At 39.4% G+C, this 22,140-nt stretch overlaps 2 protein-coding genes and 1 non-coding gene across 3 annotated transcripts; 2 read left to right on the top strand and 1 right to left on the bottom strand.

The window, feature by feature from the left end:
- Positions 1-387: 387 nt before the first annotated feature.
- On the bottom strand, positions 388-12,114 carry cep97 (centrosomal protein 97). The gene is made up of 12 exons (XM_019076207.2): positions 12,099-12,114; positions 11,847-11,974; positions 11,290-11,435; positions 11,061-11,219; positions 10,625-10,726; positions 10,379-10,492; positions 7,842-8,008; positions 7,350-7,514; positions 7,112-7,221; positions 1,682-2,246; positions 1,394-1,469; positions 388-1,307 (listed from the first exon to the last, which is right to left on the bottom strand). The coding sequence occupies exons 2-12, from the start codon at positions 11,905-11,907 to the stop codon at positions 1,020-1,022; spliced, it is 1,953 nt and encodes a 650-aa protein (XP_018931752.2). The 5' UTR covers positions 11,908-11,974; positions 12,099-12,114; the 3' UTR covers positions 388-1,019.
- Positions 11,991-14,939, top strand: rpl24 (ribosomal protein L24). The gene is made up of 6 exons (XM_042717014.1): positions 11,991-12,142; positions 12,268-12,343; positions 12,621-12,731; positions 13,206-13,342; positions 13,957-14,020; positions 14,812-14,939. Exons 1-6 carry the CDS (start codon positions 12,138-12,140, stop codon positions 14,890-14,892), a joined length of 474 nt encoding a protein of 157 aa, XP_042572948.1. The 5' UTR covers positions 11,991-12,137; the 3' UTR covers positions 14,893-14,939.
- On the top strand, positions 14,605-14,737 carry LOC122136110. Its single transcript, XR_006153933.1, has one exon. It is a non-coding gene; the product is annotated as a small nucleolar RNA SNORA17 (small nucleolar RNA).
- Positions 14,940-22,140: the final 7,201 nt, after the last annotated feature.

The raw sequence follows: 22,140 nt of genomic DNA, 5'->3' as shown, positions 1-22,140 counted from the left end.
TTTTAGGAAGAGCAACCAAGAGAGACTAGACAAAATAATTATAATTATTTATTTTTTTTAATTATTATTAATAAAAGCGAATGTCTGAATTAATAATGGTAGTCTACATGATGTTGGATAAAAAGAAACAGCGCAAACTCGTAAACGAAAGAACAAAGCAAACTCAGTTATGATCCCCTTTAACTTAGTCTCAGAGAACGAGCTCCATCTAGTGTTAGTTAGAGATCCAGTGTAGTCTACAGTAATCCAAAGCATTTCACACTGTTTAAACGATTTCTAAAGAGAACAATTTAAATGTAATCAAAACAAATCACCTTTTGGTGCAGGACACTAATAACCGCATGTTTTCTTTCCACTGGGCTGAAGTATTGATGCAAAATACCACAATGGAGAAAGAAAGTAAAACTTTATTTACAAAAATGAATTTTAAAATATATAACACAGAAAAAAGAATAAAAATGTAAAATAAAAAACTTGCATATGCCACACTGAACACTAGTTGCAGCACATACTGTAAATATCCAGATGCACACAGCTCTCAGTAGGGTTCGAACCGCAGCAGACTATCAAATCATTTCACATTCATTACACATACATACATGCTCCTCTACAGTTCAAGGCTACGTCCAGGCTCCACGTTCCAAAGGAAACAAGTCTACTGCTAAGTGCACTGAAAGAGCTTGGCACCCTGGGTATGTAAAGATGTAAAGTACTTCAACAGAAATCTGTATGCTGATATCCAGCAGTGTATGTACTTCACTGTTAGAAAGCCCGAAGGCAGCAGCGGCCAGTCATACAAAAGTCACTGTGGAGTTAAACATGAGCTTCTTCAGTCTGCTGACAGCATGTATGTAACATGGAGATAGAAGGCAACGAGTCTACAAGTCTGCCGAAGGCCAGTCATTAAAACAGGCTAGTGTGTGATCTTGGAGAAGAGCCGGAGGCAGGGCACACGAGTCCGACAGAGTCCTGTGATTCCTAAACACCTTTCAGCAGCGTGACCTCTGCTTCCACTCCGGTCAGGACAAGCACTCTTCTTTCCCATGAGGAGAGAGATCGGATGGATCTCGAGGTGTTCCTGTTTTGTCGCCCTCGTCTTCGTCTTGTCGCTGCACAGAGGACAGATACTGCTCCAGCAGACTGCCCCCCCCCGACGCTCGCTCTCCCCGGGAATGAAAGCCAGACTCCGGGATGGAGATCTCCGTGTGGACAGGAGCCGCTGTGGGAATGCTGGGATCTGACGCTGAACTCTGTGCCACGCTGAGCCGCTCGTTCACAGACGACTGCCACTCCAGCAGCACCTGAAGCTGCTCCACAAACACAGCACACACAGTGTGTTTATAGCAGTGTGCAGTACATAGCAGTACTCATCATTCATCACCTTCACACCGACCTGCTTCCACAGGAACTTCACCGCTTCTTCTTGCACACGTCTCTGCAGTCGCTCTTCTTCGTGCTGCTTGCGCACCCTGCAAAACATACGAGTTACTGCTAAATACTTTACACTGTTTCAGCTTACAGTATCGCTTAAGTTGATTTTACGTTTAAATTAATCAGCTAACAATAGGAATAAAACAGCGATTCACAAATAAACCAGAATGATTCAGATAAAGCTGCATCCCTTTCCTTCCTTTCCAGCTCATAACTGATGCACAAACATGTAAACAGTGGAGAGTTTGACCTCTCTAGTTCTGCGGTCAGGTGGACGATGTGATCCTGCATCCTTCGCAAGCGGATCTCAGCACGCACTTCTTTGGCCTGTGGGTGGCAGAGCCGCGTCCAGTGACCCCTCCACCACGACTGGATCCTGACCGCTGCATCACGCGCTTCACACGGCTTTAGTTCACACTGCAGTGCAGCAGCTTTCTGCATCTCATCCGCAGAACTGTTCTGTAGCACATCTCTGCTTAACACACTGGTTCTGTCAGTCCGGTCCACAGGAGAGCTGAGGACGGCTCCTCCCACTGACTCCTCCGATGGGTGGAGCTGTGTGGATGTGGGAGGAGCCAGAGAATCATCAAACTCCTCCTCCCCGCTGTCAGGAGCTGAAGCTGGATGAACGGCAGGGTTAAAGGGCAGGAATGCAGACTCCGAGGACAGCAGACTGCCGTGAAGCTTCTCCTCATCAGTCTGCACATCCTCCAGAATCATCCCGTCTTCAGCGGCGGGCGGCAGACGGACCGCAGCGATCACGGCTGAAGACACAGAGCTCATCCACGTGTTTACCTGAACTCCTGGATCCACATCTACAATCATAATGAAGAATGAATCACTACTGGGGAAAATGACACAAAAACACTAAAGGGTAGATTCACTAAAGATGAATTAGTGCCTGATTCAATGAAAGAACTATCTAGATTCTACAACAACACAAGTACATTAACAACATTGTGTTCCTCGCATTGATTACCGCAATGCTTTGCTGGCAAGGGTTTCAAAAGCTTCCCTAAATAGATTAGAGTTGGCTCAGAATTCAGCAGCTCAATCCTGTCTGGAAACAGGACAAGGGATCACATCACTCCTGTCTTGAAGTCTTTGCACTGGCTCCGTGTCAGATTCCGTGTGGAGTTTAAAATTCTCATGCTTACTTGTAAGATTTTACATGGTTTGGCTCCTCATTATCTCTCTGAGCTTTTAACCCTTTTATTCAACGGCACGTGATCTCCGCTCCTCTGAAGCTAGCCTTTTAATTGTTCCGCTTACTCATTTAAAGGCTATGGGTTGCTTTATGAGGCTTTTTCTTCAATTGCTCAAAACTTTAGAATTCTTTGCCTGCCGGGGAAGCAGAAGGCAAGCAGAATCCCTTAGTGTTTAAAATCTTCCCTGAAAGCTTATTTTTTAAGGTAGCTTTTAGCTGATTTTTTTGTAATTGTCTTATTTTTCTATTTACTTGTTGAATTTTTCATAGTTTGTTTTTATTTGGCATTTTATATTTGTCTGTATCTTCACTTTTTTACATTTTACATTCCTTACTGCTCTCTTCTGTAATGTATATATTGCATATAAAACATTCTTAAATGTGTGACCCCACACCTCCACACAGTACCTCATGTATGGAACTATGATCTAACAGTACAACAGTATGTGAGTTTTGATTCAAAACGGTATTTAATATTGCGATGGATTCAGATTTGAGATAGTGAATTGGTGGGTTTTTGTGAATGTGAACCAAATTCATCACAATTAAAAGAACCAAAGACTTAGACTACTTTAGTCTGTGTGCATTGAATTTATTTAATACATGAGTTTCACAATTTGAGTTTAATTACTGAAATAAATTAACTTTTCCACGACATTCTAATTTATTGAGATGCACCTGTATAATTTATATATAGTACAAACAACTAGGCGCAAGCACCGAACCTTGTGGAACATTACAAGTGACTTTAATTAAATGAGATTCATTATTATTTGTTTGTACAAATTGATATCCATCATCAAAGTAACTTAACCAAGAGAAGGCTTTTCCTCTTATACCACATCGCTCCAGTTTCCTCATTAATAAACAATCAATAGTGTCTGAAGTTTATCCACCTCAGTAATGTGTATTCAGTATAATCTTCTACCAGCTCACTCACTGCCACTGACCTATTTGCTGTAAAGCCATACTGATGTTCACTCAATAAATTATGTTTATCTATAAAATTATGTAGGGCTGTCACTAACAATTATTTTGCTGATCGAGTAATCTGTCGATTATTCTCACAATTAATCGAGTAATTGGATAATTATAAATAAAAAAAAATTGTGATAATAAAAATAGACCTAAGGGAAGCAATGAGGCAATGATAATGACTTCAAATAAAATATCAAAGCAAGTAATCAAATACATGATATATTATAAACAACAGAACTAATATACATTATGCATCATAACAAATGCCAGCAGAGGGCGCTAACAGCCTGATGATTGTTTTACACTTCACTGCATGATCTAATCCTTGTTTAATATTGATCAAACATCATTTGATGTCCACTTAATCTTTAATATTTGGCCATTTCTTTACAACAGAAATGCTACAGCCCATGTAATTTCTTGAATATGTGGTCATCAAAACATGTAAACTCAAAGCGAGGGTTTAAACTTATTTTGAAATCGCGATGAACAGTTAGCAAATTGATAAAGATATTGATGTATTCTCCTGAATTTGCGTAGGTTTATAAATTATTTAATTTACAAATCTGATGAAATGGCACACGTTGCATTCCCAGATGAACGTTATAATGAACCCAAACTCACAACATGCAGAGATGCAGTTTGAGACGCTCCATGCATGTAAATGATAGCAGTTTGTGCGGAGCAGCATTTACTGTGAACGGAGATGCTCTGAAACACACACACGTAACCTACACGCATGTAAATAATTAAAGCACATATTAAACCTGCATCGCATATATTTATTTAATTGAATTGTAGTGTTTGTGAATTCACAATAGCATTATGCTTTATTATGATTTTTAAATGGGTTTAATATATCATGCAGCTTCTGAAAACAGTCTAATAATGCATTTCATGGATTCTCATCTGTGATGTGCGCCACTTCCGTTATTTAGCTGATTACTGGACACAGGCAAAATTAAATCAAGGATTTTATAAAACTGAATACTCTCAGAATCATTTCAGCCCTAAAATTATCAAGCCTACATACAAATAATTTCTCAAAACTTTGAGAACTGGAGTAGCAGAGAAATGGTCAATAATAGGAAAATGATGTCTATCTACACTTTTAACAACAGAAATCAGGCAATGAATCAAACCTTACACTAAAAGTAGCACTGATGCCAATTTGCACCGAAATGACAGATTCAAACATATAAATGAAATCATTTCATCTCATTTAACTAAAATATTCTTGTTTGACATATCCTTCCTCTCAAACACGGGCAATGGCGATGTCTTTAAAATTATTGCTGCAATGATTGTTTAAAAAAGTGCATTCTTTTTAGGGCTGTGCAATTAATCGAATTCGATTGTCATACACATCTCATCAGTAAAGACGGTCCCATGATTAGTACTAAATCAGCATCACCTGCTTTCAGATGGAGCGGCTTTCACTACACAGAGCCGTAGTTCACTGACAATTAGGCAAAATCGCCCCCATAATCGCAGATGAATCGCATTCGATTTCGAACACGATATCGTCTAATTTGTCAGTGAACTACGGCTCTGTGTAGTGAAAGCCGCTCCATCTGAAAGCAGGTGATGCTGATTTAGTACTAATCACGGGACCGTCTTTACTGACGAGATGCGCATGACAATCGAATTCGATTAATTGCACAGCCCAAATTCTTTTATATGCAGCATGGGCTACATTAATTCACCTCCAGGTTCATTAGCCGGGCATTTTTATCTTGAATGAAGCTGCATCTATAATGAGCATTTCACGTTTACATTTGCCAAACTGTCACTGCAAAGGGTCAGAGGTGGCATTAAAGTGTCTTTACACAGACTGGTTAATACTGCTCAGAGGTGGCATAAATGCATTTACCCAGCACTATGATAACATAAAGAGCATGTGTAAAGATGCCTATAGAGAAGAACATCAATGACTTTATTTAAATATTGGAGATGCGGTGCAATGTCAGCACTTTAACTGGATTGCAGGTTATTGGTGAAAGCAGGGTTCATACAGAAACTGCAAAATGAAATTTGAGGACTTTCAAGGACTTTTACATTATTCAAAGTTATTATCTTTCAAATTATAAGAAATAAACAAATAAAACAAAATGGTACAAATAAAGTGCAGCACAAAGCATGCCTTGGCTGTGTAGAAATGATACTATGGCAAAGTTATTGCTTTCCTTATTCAAAGTGATTTTTTTTATGAATATATTATTGAACTGAAGAGTAAAAGTTTCATCATACATTTGGAAAGTTATGAGCTATATCATGCTTGTAAACACTAGTGGTGTGACAGTAAACTTAGCTCATGAGATGAGACAAAATACAGATACTTTGTTCACTAGAACGAGACAATATTTTAATACTATTTTTAAGAACTTTTTTAATGACAAAAATGTCTATAATCACAAAAAGCAAAACAATGTAGTTGTATTTTTAAACATTTAACTAATCTAGGGCTGTAACTAATGATTATCTTGGTAATCAAGTAATCTACTGATTATTTTTGACAACTGAATAATGATTTTTAATAATAAAACAGACCTAAGTGAAAAACAGGCTTTATATTGACTACATTTATATATATTAAACTAAAGACAAGACAATAATAATTGGTTCAAATAAAGTATAAATATCAAAACCAAGTAATCACATGGTTTTTACTTAAGAACACTGTTAAAAACATAATGTAATATGCGTATACATAATATGAACATAACCTATTTAAGTATGTTATGTATTATAACAAATACCTGCAGAGGGCGCCAACGGCCTGGTGATATTTTATTTCACAGCATGATGCAACAAAGTTTAAATCCATTTAATTTTAATATTTGGTCACATGCAAACTCAGAGTGAGGGTTTCAACTTTTGTTTTGAAATAGTGATGTTCAACAAATCGCATATCTAGAAATATGTTGATCTGGAAATATTGTCCTGTGTTTTGCATAGGTTTATAAATGATTTACATTACAAATCTAGCGCTGAGATGAAGACGTGTTCACGAAGCCCGTCAGACTAATGTGCGTTCCTTAATGAAACCCAAACAAACAGCACATGCAATAAAAGACCCAGTAATATAACACAAGCACCATTAAAGGGTTTACCCACCAAAAAACGTTATCGCGAAACGGCTTTTCAGTAATATCGCGAGAACTCGTGCGCCCCCGGAAGACAAGCAAAACGGCTCTGTATTTATATCAGACGCGCTGCATCATAAATTTTGCGAGAAAAGATTGTTTTTATGGAAAACAAGAATTAGCACTAATTCCATATATACTGCCTTTTAAAGATTCAAGTACTTTTCAAGTACGTTTTCATAAATATGGATGTTTTGAAGGTGTTTTCCAGGACTTAAATTTCAAATTCAAGTACTTCAAGCACTTTTAGCATCTTGTATGAACCCTGTGAAAGAGATGCAGACATATGTGCTGAACATATAGAACAGTGAATTAGTGATTTCCACCATGAGTCTTTCACTGATCTGACCTGCCTGAGCAATGACATCCACATCCGTGTTCTTGTGAACGTTGAGATGCGTGGGGCGAGACGGACTCGAGCAGCAGTGACGTGTTTGCTGCAGCTGGTTTTGATGCTGTCTGCACACACACACACACACACACACACACACACACACACACACACACACACAAACACACACAGATGATCAGTGAAGCTCCACCAATCAGGTTTTGTGGTGGATTAAATGGTTTGTTTTGGACACTACCGCTGTTTGTTGAGGATTCTCTCAAGTTTAGCATCCTCTGCTGACTGTAAGGCAGTTGTGGCGGTCAGCGGACACGTGGTTGCCAAATACTGGACCAGCTGTGCATGCTGCCCTGGCCGAAACATTCGCCCTTTACCTTGACTGTAGAGCCATTCTCCTTTCAGTCTAGACACACGGCAGAGTTCTGTCATTAGTAATGCAGCTGCTTTTAAAGGCTACATTTCACATAGTTAATGTCTTCTATTGTCTTTAATAACTGTAATTACTGTACGCAGTCCACAATTTTTTTTGATGTATTGTTGATGTGGTCCACTAGTTGAAAAAGTTTGAGACCAGCAAATGGCAAAGGCTAACCCTCTATGATTAGAAGAGCGCCTTTCTTAAAGCACTGTCAAATGCACAATGATGTGTGAAAGCCTGTACAAAATGATTTGTAGCACCACAGTAAAACACAGACTGCAATTCTTGTACTGAAAAAGGCATCTAACTTACCCCTCTTTTTGTGAAACCACATATCCATCCAGCACCTTCAGACTGAGACACCAGCTGACGACATACGGGCGATAATCGCAGGCGGGCAGAGCCGGCGTGGCCATAACACACGGGTTACTCTTGACGGACAGCTGCTCCAGGCTGTGTAACGGAGCTAGATACGACACCTGCACAGGACACACACACACAAACAAATTAAACACTAACATCCATGACTGTGTAATCCATTTGGGAAGAAAAGCCCTCAAATGAAGATTATTCAATGACATAACATCTAAAACTACTGAACACACAAAGTGGCCCATATATGTTGTATTAAACACAAATTTAATTAGTTGCACTTAATTAGTTGTTAATAAACCATATAAATCTTAATAATGAGCCTTTATTTGCCTACATAGCCTAATAAGCGTTCAAACGCATGCAAAAAAGGCTTGCCACCGCAAACTGGCAAATATATTAATTATGAATTTGTTAGGGAAAAATAGCAAGTACACTGCATTAACGTTTTAATTTATTCTAACGTGGTAATTTATTGTTACACTACTGCTTTCTGTTTTTGGTTTGACACAGCACCTGTATGCATACAGATTACATAATGTGAGAATATTTGTTTTCTATTTGAATTGGTTCATTTAAAAGCTTCACCCTCTATAGATATATTTTTCATGTCTTTAATAAGGCAAGCATCCACAGAGTTTCGAAGTGACACGCTCAAGCTCACAGCGACCGAGACGGCAGAATGCACATCATGTTTGCTTTAATTATTTTACAAAAGCACATCATTTCGTTGCTATTCTCAGTGCACATGAATAAACGTAGAGTCTTTACAGATACAAAAGATGCATTACTCTTATCTGTATGACCAAAAATGACGAAGTACTGTATTTTAAGATCAAATTATAGCACCAACGCCTGCACCCGTCATGTACTTCAGCTTCCACGCTCCGCACAAACATGCAAACTTTTTTCTAGGCTAACATCAGATTGAGCTGCCATGCCAAGTTGCTACTACATACATATCTCAGATGATAAGCCATATTTGAGGTCGATAAATGTTAGGTGAGCATATGGATGTCCTGCCCGATGCACTATATGCGGGGGCAGCTGTGGCCTAATGGTTAGAGAGTTGGACTTGTAACCAGAAGGTCTCAGGTTCGAGTCTCGGTGCTGGCAGGAGTTGTAGGTGGGAGGGAGTGAATGAACAGCGCTCTCTTCCACCCTCAATACTCATGACTGAAGTGTCCTTGAGCAAGGCACTGAACCCCCAGTTGCTCCCCGGATGCTGGATATATAGCTGCCCACTGCTCCGGGTGTGTGTTCACTGAGTGTGTGTGTGTGTGTGTTCACTGCTGTGTGTGTGCACTTGGATGGGTTAAATGCAGAGCACCAATTCTGAGTATGGGTCACCATACTTGGCAAATGTCACGACTTTCACTTATATTACTACACAGACCAGCCGTTAACGATTCGTCCATCACAGTAATATGTTACTATATTAATAACACAGTAAGGTGTTAATATATTACTGAGTGATTTCGCCACTGCATGTGGAATTTATTATTTTTTTTCTGCGAGTAAGTGACTAATAAAATTGTGGTAATATGTGTATAAACAGCCTTTTAATTAGCAATCATGACTGCAAACATAAAAGAAAACCAAACTGGACATGTGAACAGCAATAGGATATAATCAAACATTTGAAGTTGGGATAACCTCCAAACCAAACCAATTAGAAAAAATGTTTCTAGAATGTTTATATTCCGAGGTAGATTGCTGGCAACAGAGACTTATGAGTCCTCTTCACTACTCCTGACGTTTCACTGATTTAGGAGCTAATTTTAGCGCTAAAACGCTTTGTGAAATACTCTTAGAGCAAAAATTTAGAAGTCCTAAAGACTGACACGCACACTATTTTTAAGATTTTCTCCTAAACTGGCAAGTTAGGAGCTACTTTTAGCCTTAAGATGTTTGGTGAATACGGGCCTTGTATTGTGGATTCTTCTCATGATTTTAATAAATTATTAAAAGATTTCTAAATCTTTTTTTTACATTAAACTAATGAGGCATGAAATTAAAGTTGTGATCATCCTTTCTTCATTATTGTAATGTATATCCCAGTAAAAAGGCTTTTTGAATGAGAAAAAAAAAGCAGGGCGGGACTTGATTTTATCCAAAAGAAAATTTATTTGTATTGTTGTCATGTGATTGACAGTTTGCCCCGCCCCCACGCCGATGCACACGCCATCAGAGAAGAAGAGATGCAAGAGGGAAGTTACTGAGATTAAAGATTATGTGGGAACACAAATTTAAATACTTGTGCAAATAAATCATTTCCAAATATGGCAATATTCCATAAAAAATAAGAACTGTCCATTTTGATTTTATGGTCACTTTAATTTGTCAGACTGATGCACAAGCTGATGATAAATGCATAGTTGAAATGAAACAAAACAATAAATGAACAAAACCGCTGAGGGTTGTGTTGCTAGTCCAGAAGCTCAAAGGTCATCCACTGTCTGTGTGTAGTGCTTTACCTCGCTCAGGTCTCTGATCTCGTTCTCTGCGAGCGACAGGACAGTGAGGTTTGCTGGCAGGTGAGCAGGAGCGGTGCGCAGAGTCGTGATGATGTTTCCATGCAGAAGAAGAGTCTGAAAAGGGTCAGACAGGCCTTAAATATCGGTTACACTATCAACGTTTTCTCTGTGTTTTGGGTCGGTCTTCCTCAAAACACATTATGAGAGATTACAAATGATTAGCTTCTCAAGACAAATGGCAGATACCTTCAACGCTGAGAGCTGGGTGAGGTCTCCTATGTGAGAAATATTATTGTCTGACAGATCGAGATGCTGAAGGGAAACGCAGTCGTTGAGCTGCTCGATGACCTGCACACACACACACACACACACACACACACACACACAGAAGAATCAGCCGAGGGCTGGAGATATATCACATGTGATTGATGCGCATTTCATCAGTTTAGACGAAGCGATTCATCTGCGATAATGAACGCGATATTGCGTAGCTTGTCAGTGATCTACGGCTCTGTCTATTAAATGCCGCTCCATCTGAAAGCAGGTGATGAAGATTTAGCGCTAATCAGGAAACCGGCTTTACTGACGGAATACGTGTGACAATCTCATGCGATAAATCGCCCTAAATCAGCCCTAAATCAGCCTCATTTCCAGTGAAATACATGGTAAATGTGAAAATCACCTTGATGTTGTTTCCAGCTAGATTGAGCCACTGCAGGTGACGCAGGTCCTTCAGCCCCTCGATGCAGCCGATGCTGTTGTTGGGGAGGTTCAGGGTTCGTAAGTGGGTCAGCTTCGAGACGCCCATCATGCGCACCAGACGATTACAGGCCACAGACAGCTGTGAACAGAGCGCAGGTCACACACACATCTGTCTGACCGCAGGTGTACGGGGAGTGTGACCCACTGACCTGCCGCAGGGCGTCGTTACGCTCCAGGTGCTCCAGCTTCATGATGTGGTTCTGGTCCAGAATCAGCGTGTGCAACTCTCCGGGACAGAACCACCTTGGATCCGGTTTATGGAGACCCTGATTCGAGAGGTCTAACAAACCTGGACCTGAATAATACGAGCACAGGACAAACACTGATGAGAGACACACATCTCAATTAAAACTGAAAACACTTATTCAAAAGCCAAAAGAAGTGTACAGAGGTTTATTCATTTCAGCTTTATTCATTAAAAACTGAAATGTGTGCGAACTCAGAATAACGCGAAAACTAAAGCATCCAGTATAAATAAACCCCATCTGAACAGACCAGATATTTTATAAACAGCAGATTTGTAAATTAAATCCTGTCAGCTCATTAGTGTAATAACAGCAGATTGTGACAGAATCAGATCAGACGTCAAGTTCGTCAGGAACTCTGCGTGATAACCGCACACACAGGACAACATGTTATCTGTCTGCAGCGGAGACACGTGTCCATCTAATAACTCGCGCGGAGAAATGGGTTTTATTGCGCTTACCTTCAGAATTTGTCATTTGGAGCAGCGGATCGGCGAAGATCGCTCCCTCCGGCGCCGCCATACTTCCGCTCACTTCCGGCTTGTGTCACCGCCAGGCAACCGACGACTATTTGATTGGATTAAATAATCTGGAAAAAATAATAATTTTAGATATTTTTATCATAACGCGGGTTATATTTACACATCAAATTTATGTCTATTTTGAAAAAAGAATTTATATTTGCGAAATAAGCCCCTTTATAAACGGCTTACCCACAATTCCTTTTCCTCTTCCCTATCTGAACCGCCGCCATGAAGTGAGTGCAGTCTGTGGTTATCCATAAACATCTTTAAAGTTATCCGCGAGAAGCGCTTGCAGAAGTATTCAGATGTTAATAACAAATAATATGTATCTATTATAACTCTTATTTTTGATCTGCAGGGTCGAGCTGTGCAGTTTTAGCGGGTATAAAATCTATCCCGGCCACGGCCGGCGTTACGCGAGGATCGACGGAAAGGTAAAAGCGCGAACTATACTCGTATTAGATTTCATTACTGTGTTTAATCAGTGATTATCGATGAATGAATGGCTCTTAGCGTGTCGTGATGTGAATATTTACGCCTGGCAGTCTTGAGTGTGGCTATTTAGCGAAGTGCTAGCCTGTTGGCTAACTCCTGTCCTAGCCAGAGCGCGTGATTGTTTAACTTCAGGTTTGAGTTCAGTGTTTAGAGAAACATCATCTGATCTTTGTTGGAACTGGTATAGTCTGATATTTGAACGAGTATGCTCTGCAGGTTTTCCAGTTCCTGAATGCTAAGTGTGAGTCAGCGTTTCTGTCCAAGAGGAACCCCAGACAGATCAACTGGACCGTCCTGTACCGCCGCAAGCACAAGAAGGGCCAGCATGTGAGTCTGAGCAGCACTCGTGTCTCAAACCCTCCGCGATCCAGAAGAGTGTCATGATGCTGTTTCACGTGTACATGCACATCAGTGACCTGACCACACAAGCTGTGTTTACACGACTGTATTAATAAATCAGGTCTTTCCCTTTAGTGACGGTAAAATATAATCATTTGCGTATCTGACTCAGATTATTCCATATGTTTGTCAGTCGTGATGTTAAAGCTTGCACGCAAAGTCAGGATAAGAGGCAAAAAACTACCTGCGTCAACCAGTTTATGCTTACACCGTTTATGAGCTTACTCTGATAAAAGAAAACGGTGACCGTGTTTACATGACCACGTGCATTTTCGGCTTAAGATTGTGCATGTACACGTGCTCAGTGTTTTATCAGCAGATGTTTTGTGTGTAATGCGTGTTGAGAGACTGACTGAATGAAGCTTGAATCAGGAGTGCTCAGATGTGTGTTTGCTGCTTTAGGAAGAGGTGAGTAAGAAGCGCAGCCGTCGTGCGGTCAAGTTCCAGCGGGCCATCACCGGCGCTTCACTGGCTGAGATTCTGGCCAAGAGGAACCAGAAGCCAGAAGTGCGTAAGGCGCAGCGAGAGCAGGCCATCCGGTGAGCAGCTCCCTATGCTTTCTTCAGAGTGTTGAATTGTCCATCGCTCTTATTTTGTACTCATAGATGTTCAAGTGTGTTTTTGGTAGCATGTATGTTTTTGCGCTTACGCAACTGGTTTTGCACAGTTAACTTCTCATTACAAGTTAGTGCTGCGTGTTTGACCCTGGAGCGTCACTGTCCTGACCTGCCTGTAATGTTCTAGTAATTCTGAAGAGTTTGATTGGCTTGATCAGGTGTGTTTGGGGTTGAAGCTGAACACTCTGAGATTTGAAGAGTGCAAAAATCTTTTCTTAAATTGTCTTCTTTTCACTAAACTACTTAAATGTTTTTTTTATTGACTTTAACAATGTTTTCATGTAATATGTTAATTTCAAGGTGATTTTTTTTTTTTTGACGCTCTTCAGAAGTCATTGTAAATAAGTGATGGTGTGTTTTTTGGCTCTAGATGTTGGATTTAAAAACTTAACCTGTTATTACATTTCTTCTAGAAGTAAAGTTCTTAAAATCCTAAATTGGCTTATGTCACAGGTCTGTGACTGGTTAACACATTGAGACGAGTGCAAACAAAACTAAACATTTAATTTCTAACTCTTTTTGATCTGATGTTTTAGGGCTGCCAAGGAGGCCAAGAAGGCGAAGCAGGCAACTAAGAAGCAACCCGCTCAGAGCGCCAAGGTGAGAGAAGGTTTTAAAGGGATAGTTCACCCAAAAATGAAATTTAACCCATGATTTATTCGCCCTCAAGCCATCCTAGGTGTGTATAACATTCTTTTTTCAGACAAATCTATTCAGCGATTTTAAAAATGTCCTGGCTCTTCCGTCATCTGCCAGAACAAAGCTCTCTCGTCTCACGTGTATGACAGTAAACAGAAACTAGAGGTTAGGGTTTATAAAATTTTAAATATGGAAGTTTTTCTTGTAGAAAGGCATCGATTCATTCAGATGGCCTTTATTCACCCCCAGAGCCGTGCGAGGCACTTTTAATGATAGATGGATGCAGTTTCACTATCGACATTCACTGCCATTATAAAGCTTCAAAGAGCCAGGACGTTTTTTTTAAATGCAACTCTGATTAGATTTGTCTGAAAGAGTCATAAACACCCAGGAAGACTAGAGGATGAGTGAATCATGGGCTAATTTTTATTATTTTGGGTGACCTATTTCTTTAAGAATTGTACAAAATGTGATGGCTTTGAGATACTCCTCAGCTCTTTCTTTTCTATGTGATGATGTATTTTGTGTGGTGTGACTTTTTTTTTTTTGCCCCTTGAGGCGTTGCAGTGTGACTGATTCTGTCACTTCTGTGTCATAAGGTGGCATAGAGTAGAAGGACTATGTCTACACCTAGTACCCTTAATAATGGGTGCTCAGTGTCATTTATAGCCCTACACATGATTGCAAACCAAATGTAAATCCTTGCGTTTGAATGTCCTTCATGTCGTCAGTGACGTGTTTGTTGTTTTTAGGCCCCTGCTAAAGCCGCAGCCAAACAGAAAATCGCCAAGCCCATGAAGGTCAGCGCTCCTCGTGTTGGTGGCAAGCGCTAAGTTCATGTTTTGGTGTTTTGTGTATTAATAAAGGTTTCACGATCAACCTTGAGTGTCCTCGAAGTATTGATTTCATTAATGTTCAGTGATGAAGACTAACAATGTTAAAGGTGCAATAGATTGTCTAAAGAAACTTTTTTTTTTTTTTTTTTTTTTTTTTTTTTTTGGTTATGCTGGTTAAAAGTCTCTTCACAACCCGAAAGCAATCATTAAGTTAAGTTAGTATTTAACTAAATTTATATTCTGTGAAAGGTGTAGGACCAAGAAATGTTTGTCCAATCAAAATGCTAGTTTTGCTAGCTAGTGCTAGTTCAAAATGCTGCCTGTCAACATGTATTTGCATACCTTTGCACACCTTGTTCGCGCAGACAGGATCTGCCATCAGTGTGATCATATACTCCACGCAGACAGAGTGAGAGTAAAATACCTGATCTTCCTTCCAGGTATGGTACAGTATTACTGTTACTAACTGTACTATAACGTTTTCTCACCGATGAATGACATGATGTATTGTAGTGGTGTCTGGTTGTTTGGTGTGTGAGTGTTCAGGAGGCGTGGCTTTGGAGGGTGATTGGCAGGAAGGTTGGGACTATTTTCAGTGCTATCAGGCTAAATTTAGTATTTTCCAAGATGTTCTATTGCACCTTCTTACTTACATAAAACACTGTGTTTGTTGATTTGAACAGGTGCCCATCTCTGCTGCAAATGTCTATTTTGATTATTTTATTGCAGAACACTGCCATATTACTGTTTCAGTTTAATGTGTATGTGGTCTCATCTGGTCCACAGAAATGAAGGGTCACATTTGATCTGTGCATTTGTTTTTTGTGATTATGTATATTAAGATTGTTCAGAACTTAATGTGTTACAGCAGATTTTATCTTTGAACTGGATAATGAAGGAAAATGTTTTGGTGCAAGATGAATATGGAGCAAATATGAAGGGAACAAACTCTACAAGGTGCTAAAAAAAACCCAACTGTAAACACAAGTGTTTATTTTACTATTTTAGTCTTTGGTATACATAGTTCAGAGTATGGGGTGTGAAAACAAAGTGGAATAGATCAGATTATTTTACAGTAAACAGTTTTTATAGTCTGTAGACTGAATTCTAGGAGAGAAATCTTTTGCTGTTAAAGCTGCAAGAGCAGTTTCTAGAAAAAAAATCAAGGTCAATCAAAGAGTATTTGGTAAAAGAAATGTTCCTTTTTCATGATATTTGTATTTTAGAGGTAATTTTATCAAATCCAGAAAAGCCTCACCAATCTTTATTGGAAAGGGTTTAGATCAGGGGTGTCCAGTCCTGCTCCTGGAGGGCCAGTGTCCAAACCTGGTGCTGTTTCAAAAAAGACGCTAACTTAAAGTCCAAAACCTGGCTTGAAATAACCTAAAATATCAATCAGGACTAAAGGGGTTTCATAAACGACAATTTAAAGTTCAGTGATTCAAGATAATTTGATGTGGATGCTTATTCTTAAGCAGTCCTTAATGTCGATCATGGATCAATCGATCCACCATGGCAAACAGCGAATATATTTGTGCTGTTTAATGCATTTGAGACATTGTGTATTCCTCAGTGCATAACGGACATGTCACAGTTATATTCTTCATCTGTAAATCTTAGAAAGTCACCTTTATTTATATAGTGCTTTAAACAAAAACAGATCCTGTCAAAGCAACTGAACAACATTAATTAGGAAAACAGTGTGTCAATAATTCAAAATCACAGTTAAAGGCAGTTCATCATTGAATTCAGTGATGTCATCATGCAGCTCAGTTCAGTTTAAATAGTATCTGTGCAACTAAGTGTCCCCAACTAAGCAAGCCAGAGGCGACAGCGGCAAGGAACCAAAACTCCATCGGTGACAGAATGGAGAAAAAAACCTTGGGAGAAACCAGGCTCAGTCGGGGGGCCAGTTCTCCTCTGACCAGACGAAACCACCAGTTCAATTCCAGGCTGCAGCAAAGTCAGATTGTGCAGAAGAATCATCTGTTTTTCTGTGGTCTTGTCCCGGTGGTCGTCTGAGACAAGGTCTTTACAGGGCATCTGTCTCTGGGGCTCTAGTTGTCCTGGTCTCCGCTGTCTTTCAGGGCTGTAGAGGTCCTTTCTAGGTGCTGATCCACCATCTGGGCTGGATACGTACTGGATCCGGGTGACTGCAGTGACCCTCTGACTTGGATACAGACTGGATCTGGTGGCTACGGTGACCTCGGAATAAAAGAGAAACAGACTAATATTAGCGTAGATGCCATTCTTCTAATGATGTAGCAAGTACATCGGGTGTTATGGGAAGTGTTCCCGGTTCCGGTTTACCTAATTAATGCAGCCTAAAAATCCTTTAATGGATTTGGATATTAGAAGCGAATTAGTATATGTATAAGCCAGGTTAAAGAGATGGGTCTTTAATCTAGATTTTTTTTTTGTATATTTATTGTGGTATTTTTGAATTTTCAGACACATAAACAGTGCAATCAGAACACAGGACAAAACACAAATACACAAACAAGAAGGAAAAATAAATAAATAAATAAAATAACTCCTTCAATTAGATTCAGTTTAGCAGATAACCACATCACCAAATAAAGGGAAAGGGGTTCAAGGCAAGTTTTTGCACAATATGACATCATAGACAAGGTGAAATAATATTGTAATAATAACAATTATAAAATAATAATAGGTAACAACCTAGGCCTTTTTACCTCACAAGGGTATTACTTAATGAAAATAACCAAAATAACAGAGAACTTATAGATCTGCAACAGTGTCAACATTGTCGCTAGTTTTGACAAATAACTGAGGAAAAGAAAGTGTCAAATGTTAAAATGAAATTTAAAGAGAAAAAAAACCCCCTGAGCATATTAAGATTGACACGGAAGATAGCAATTACACTAAAAGAAAATTACAATTAAAATAGTATCGCCATCATTAGAAGTTTTTAACAGGTGATTGAAAAGAGACCTCCAAGAAGCATCAAACTGATCTATATTTCCAGAAACGATATATCTAAGTCTTTCCACATGTAGTGTGGAGGAGAGTTCTGACAACCAAGTTTTGAATAGCAGCTTCGACTTTTTCTTCCACCTGCAAAGAATACATTTTTTTGCAATCATCATACCGCATGGCTAAAACACTGCAAGGAAGCTGACCAGCCAAGAACAGCAGTCGCAGGAGCTAAAGGAAGCTCACACGCATAAGCATCAGAGAGAAATTTAAAGTCTTCTGACCAAAATTCACAGAGTTTTGGGCATGCCCAGAAAAGATGACCAAGAGAGCCCTCTGCAGATTTGCACTTATTGCAGAGTGGGGAAACAGTAGAATAAAAAGTGTTTAGTTTGACCCTTGAATAGTGTAATCTATGCAGCACATTGTACTGAATCAGCTCGTGTCTGGCATTAATAGATCAGATGTATATATTCTTAAGACATTTTGCCCAATCCTCCTCAGAAACCTGAATACCGAATTCATTTTCCCAATTGTTTTTCAGATGATTAGTAGAGATATCTAACTGAATTGTAAAGAAATCTACAAATTTTGTGATTAACTTTGGGGTATTGGGGGTGCAAGTGAGCAATTTGTGTAATTCATTATCAGCTGATAATGTTTCAAAATTTGGCATAGTGGAATGGACATAATTTTTAATTTGTAGGTATCTGAAAAAATGTGAAGCAGGAAGGTCATACTTCTCTTTTAGCTGAGAAAATGTAGCAATTTTTTTGTCCATATATAAATCCCTCAAGGTAAGAATTCCTTTTCTAGCCCAACCTGTGAACACTGGATCTAAGAGTGGAAGTTTAAAGGCATGGTTACGACTGATTGGAGCAAACAAAGAGGTATTTGGGAGTTTAAATGTCTTGCTGATCTTACGCTGTATCCTAAGAGAATTATTAATCATAAAGTGGGATCCTACTGCAGCTTTAGATGTCTCTAGGGCTTACCTTACCTTGAGGGAACGAGGAGAGAGTCGAGTTTGACGAACCCCGTTCAATCACAAGCCATGAAGGAAGATCATCTGAGAAACTATCGAGTGTGGGTCATACCAGTAAGTTAAGGCTCTACAATTGGCAGCCCAGTAGTAATGCTGAAAATTTGGTAGACCTAAACTCCCCAGGGACCTTGGCTTGCACACATGTAATTTAGATATTCTATGTGTTTTAAAGCCCCAGACAAATGGCAGTACAATAGAGTCTAAAATTTTAAAGAACTTTTTAGGCAAATATATTGGTAAGTTCTGAAAAAGATACATGAATCTGGGCAATGTCACCATCTTAATAGCGTTCACATGCCCCATCATTGATAGAGGTAGAGTCCACCAGCTTTTTATATTGCTTTTCAAGTTTTCTATTATAGTTAAATAATTAAGCTTATATATCTCCTTAGGGTTTCTAGGTATATTAACTCCAAGATATTTCAAGGTACTTATGGCTATTTTAAATGGTAAACTATGCATAAAAATTTGGTCAATATTATTAGTCACTGCCAAAAATTCACTTTTTTGCCAGTTTAGTGAGTACATTTACATTTACATTTAATAATTTAGCAGACACTTTTACCCAAAGCGACTGACAAATGAGAACAATAGAAGCAATCAGACCAATGAGAGAACAACAACAGTATACAAGTGCCATGACAAGTCTCAGTTAGTCCAGCACAGAACTCATAGCAAGTTTTTTTTTCTTCCCAAGAATAGGATAGACAAGAAAAGAAAAGAAATGGTAAGTGCTAGTATTAATTGGTCAAGTGCTGGCAAAAAAGATAAGTCTTTAGATGTTTTTTGAAAATGAGTAAAGATTTGGATGTTTGAATTGAGATTGGGAGGTCATTCCACCAGCCGGGGAGAGTGATTTTGAACCTCTTTGGGATGGCACCACAAGGCGACGTTCATTTGCAGAACGTAAACTTCTGGAGGGCGCATAGGATTGAATTAGTGAGTTTAGGTATATTGGCGCCAGTGATCATCTTGTAGGCAAGCATCAGTACCTTGAATTTGATGCGAGCGGCTACTGGTAGCCAGTGTAACCTGATGAGGAGAGGAGTAACGTGAGCTTTTTTTGGCTCATCGAAGACAACCCTTGCTGCTGCATTCTGGATCAACTGTAGAGGCTTGATAGTACATGCAGGAAGGCCCGCCAGGAGAGCATTACATTAGTCCAATCTGGAGAGAACAAGAGCTTGGACAAGAAGTTGGGTGGCTTGCTCTGACAGGAAGGGTCTTATCTTCCTAATGTTGTATAAGGCAAATCTGCAGGACCGGGTCGTTGTAGCAATATGGTCTGTGAAGCTTAACTGATGATCCATCACAACTCCTAGGTTTCTGGCTGTCCTGGAAGGAGTTATGGTTGACGAACCCAGCTGTATAGAGTATTTGTGATTTAACGACGGGTTAACTGGAACCACCAGCAGTTCTGTCTTAGTAAGGTTGAGCTGAAGGTGATGGTGATTCATCCAGCTTGAAATGTCACTCAGACAGGCTGCAATGTGAGCAGCTACCGTCGGATCATCTGTTTGGAATGAGAAGTAGAGTTGAGTGTCATCAGCATAGCAGTGATAGTAAAAGCCATGCTTCTGAATGACAGATCCTAATGACGTCATGTAGATGGAGAAGAGAAGTGGTCCAAGTACTGAGCCTTGAGGAACCCCAGTAGTAAGAAGTTGTGACTTAGAAACTTCACTCCTCCAAGACACCCTGAAGGATCTATCTGAGAGGTAGGACTTAAACCACAGGAGTGCGGTTCCAGAGATGCCCATCTTTCTGAGGGTGGACAGTAGAATCTAGTGATTAACTGTGTCAAAGGCAGCAGACAGGTCCAGCAAGATGAGTACTGAGGATTTGGAAGCTGCTCTTGCCAGTCGCAAGGCTTCAGTAACCGAGAGCACGGCAGTCTCAGTTGAGTGGCCGCTTTTGAAGCCAGATTGGTTGCTGTCCAGGAGGTTGTTCTGTACAAGAAACATAGAGAGTTGGTTGAACACGACTCGCTCAAGTGTCTTTGCAATGAATGGAAGAAGAGATACCGGTCTGTAGTTTTCTAGAAGTGCTGGATTTACCAGAGAGTTTACCAAATGTTTCTAACAGATTTAATAATGGAGGTATAGACTGTTCTGGATTGTGAAGATATAAAATAATATCGTCTGCGTAGAGAGAAATATGATGATTAATTCAGCCTACATTTGGGGACATTAAAGGATTCTTTTTAATGGCAAGGGCAAGAGGTTCAATTGCAACTGCAAAAATCAAAGGCGAAAGAGGACAGCCCTGACGGGTGCCTCTCTATAGTCGGAATTGAGATGACCTATTAAAGTTGGTGAGAAACGAAGCCCCAGGTTGGGCGTATAACATCCTCACCCAAGAGGCAAATGTATCACCAATGTTAAATTCTCTAATCACAGCTAAAATATAGTCCCACTCAATTTGGTCAAATGCCTTTTCTGCAGCCAAAGTAAATACTGCAATGCTGGTTTTAGAATCAAATCTAGTATATAAGATATTCATTAATTGTCTGACATTAAAAAAGAAAAATGGCCAGGAATAAAACCAGATTGAAAAAAAGATTAATATTTTTTAATACAGTTATTTAATCTGTTAGCAAGAATCTTAGTAAAAAATTTAAGATCAGAATTCAAAAGAGCAATGGGATGATATGATAATGGGTCTGTTTCTTCTTTACCTTTTTTTTAGAATTAAAGAAATATTTGCCTCATAAAGGGACTGGGGGAGCTTGTGTTCACCAAATGAGTAATTAAAGATCCTCAACAGCAAAGGAGAAAGCGTCTGTGCAAATCTTTTGTAAAATTAATTTCCAAAGCCATCTGGGCCAGATGCCTTAACACTAGGGAAAGAGGTAATAGCATTCAGTATCTCCTCTACTGTTATATCTGCGTTCAAAGTGGCCTGCTCTGTGCACCCCAACTTTGGAAGCTGTAATGAATGAAGAAAGTTTGTTAGTAGTGAGGGGTCAGAACAACCCTTCGATTTTTATAATTCTTTGTAGAATTATTTAAATGTATCATTGATTTCACTGGGATTTGTTAAAAAGACACCTTCCTTGTTTTTTATTTTATGGATTGCTCTAATGCCTTGCAGCCCCCTCAGCTGACGAGAAAGCAATTTGCCTGGTTTATCCCCTAGTTCAAATTGCTTTTGCTTAACTTTTAACAACATATTGTTAACTTGGTTTGAGAGAATGGAGTTATATTAGGTTTAGGGTTAGGTATATAGGTATATAGGTATATAGGTATATAGGGTATATAGGT

The sequence above is a fragment of the Cyprinus carpio genome, chromosome B1 (genome assembly GCF_018340385.1).
Source record: "Cyprinus carpio isolate SPL01 chromosome B1, ASM1834038v1, whole genome shotgun sequence".
Lineage (NCBI taxonomy): Eukaryota > Metazoa > Chordata > Actinopteri > Cypriniformes > Cyprinidae > Cyprinus > Cyprinus carpio.
This window is presented reverse-complemented; position numbering and strand designations above follow the sequence as displayed.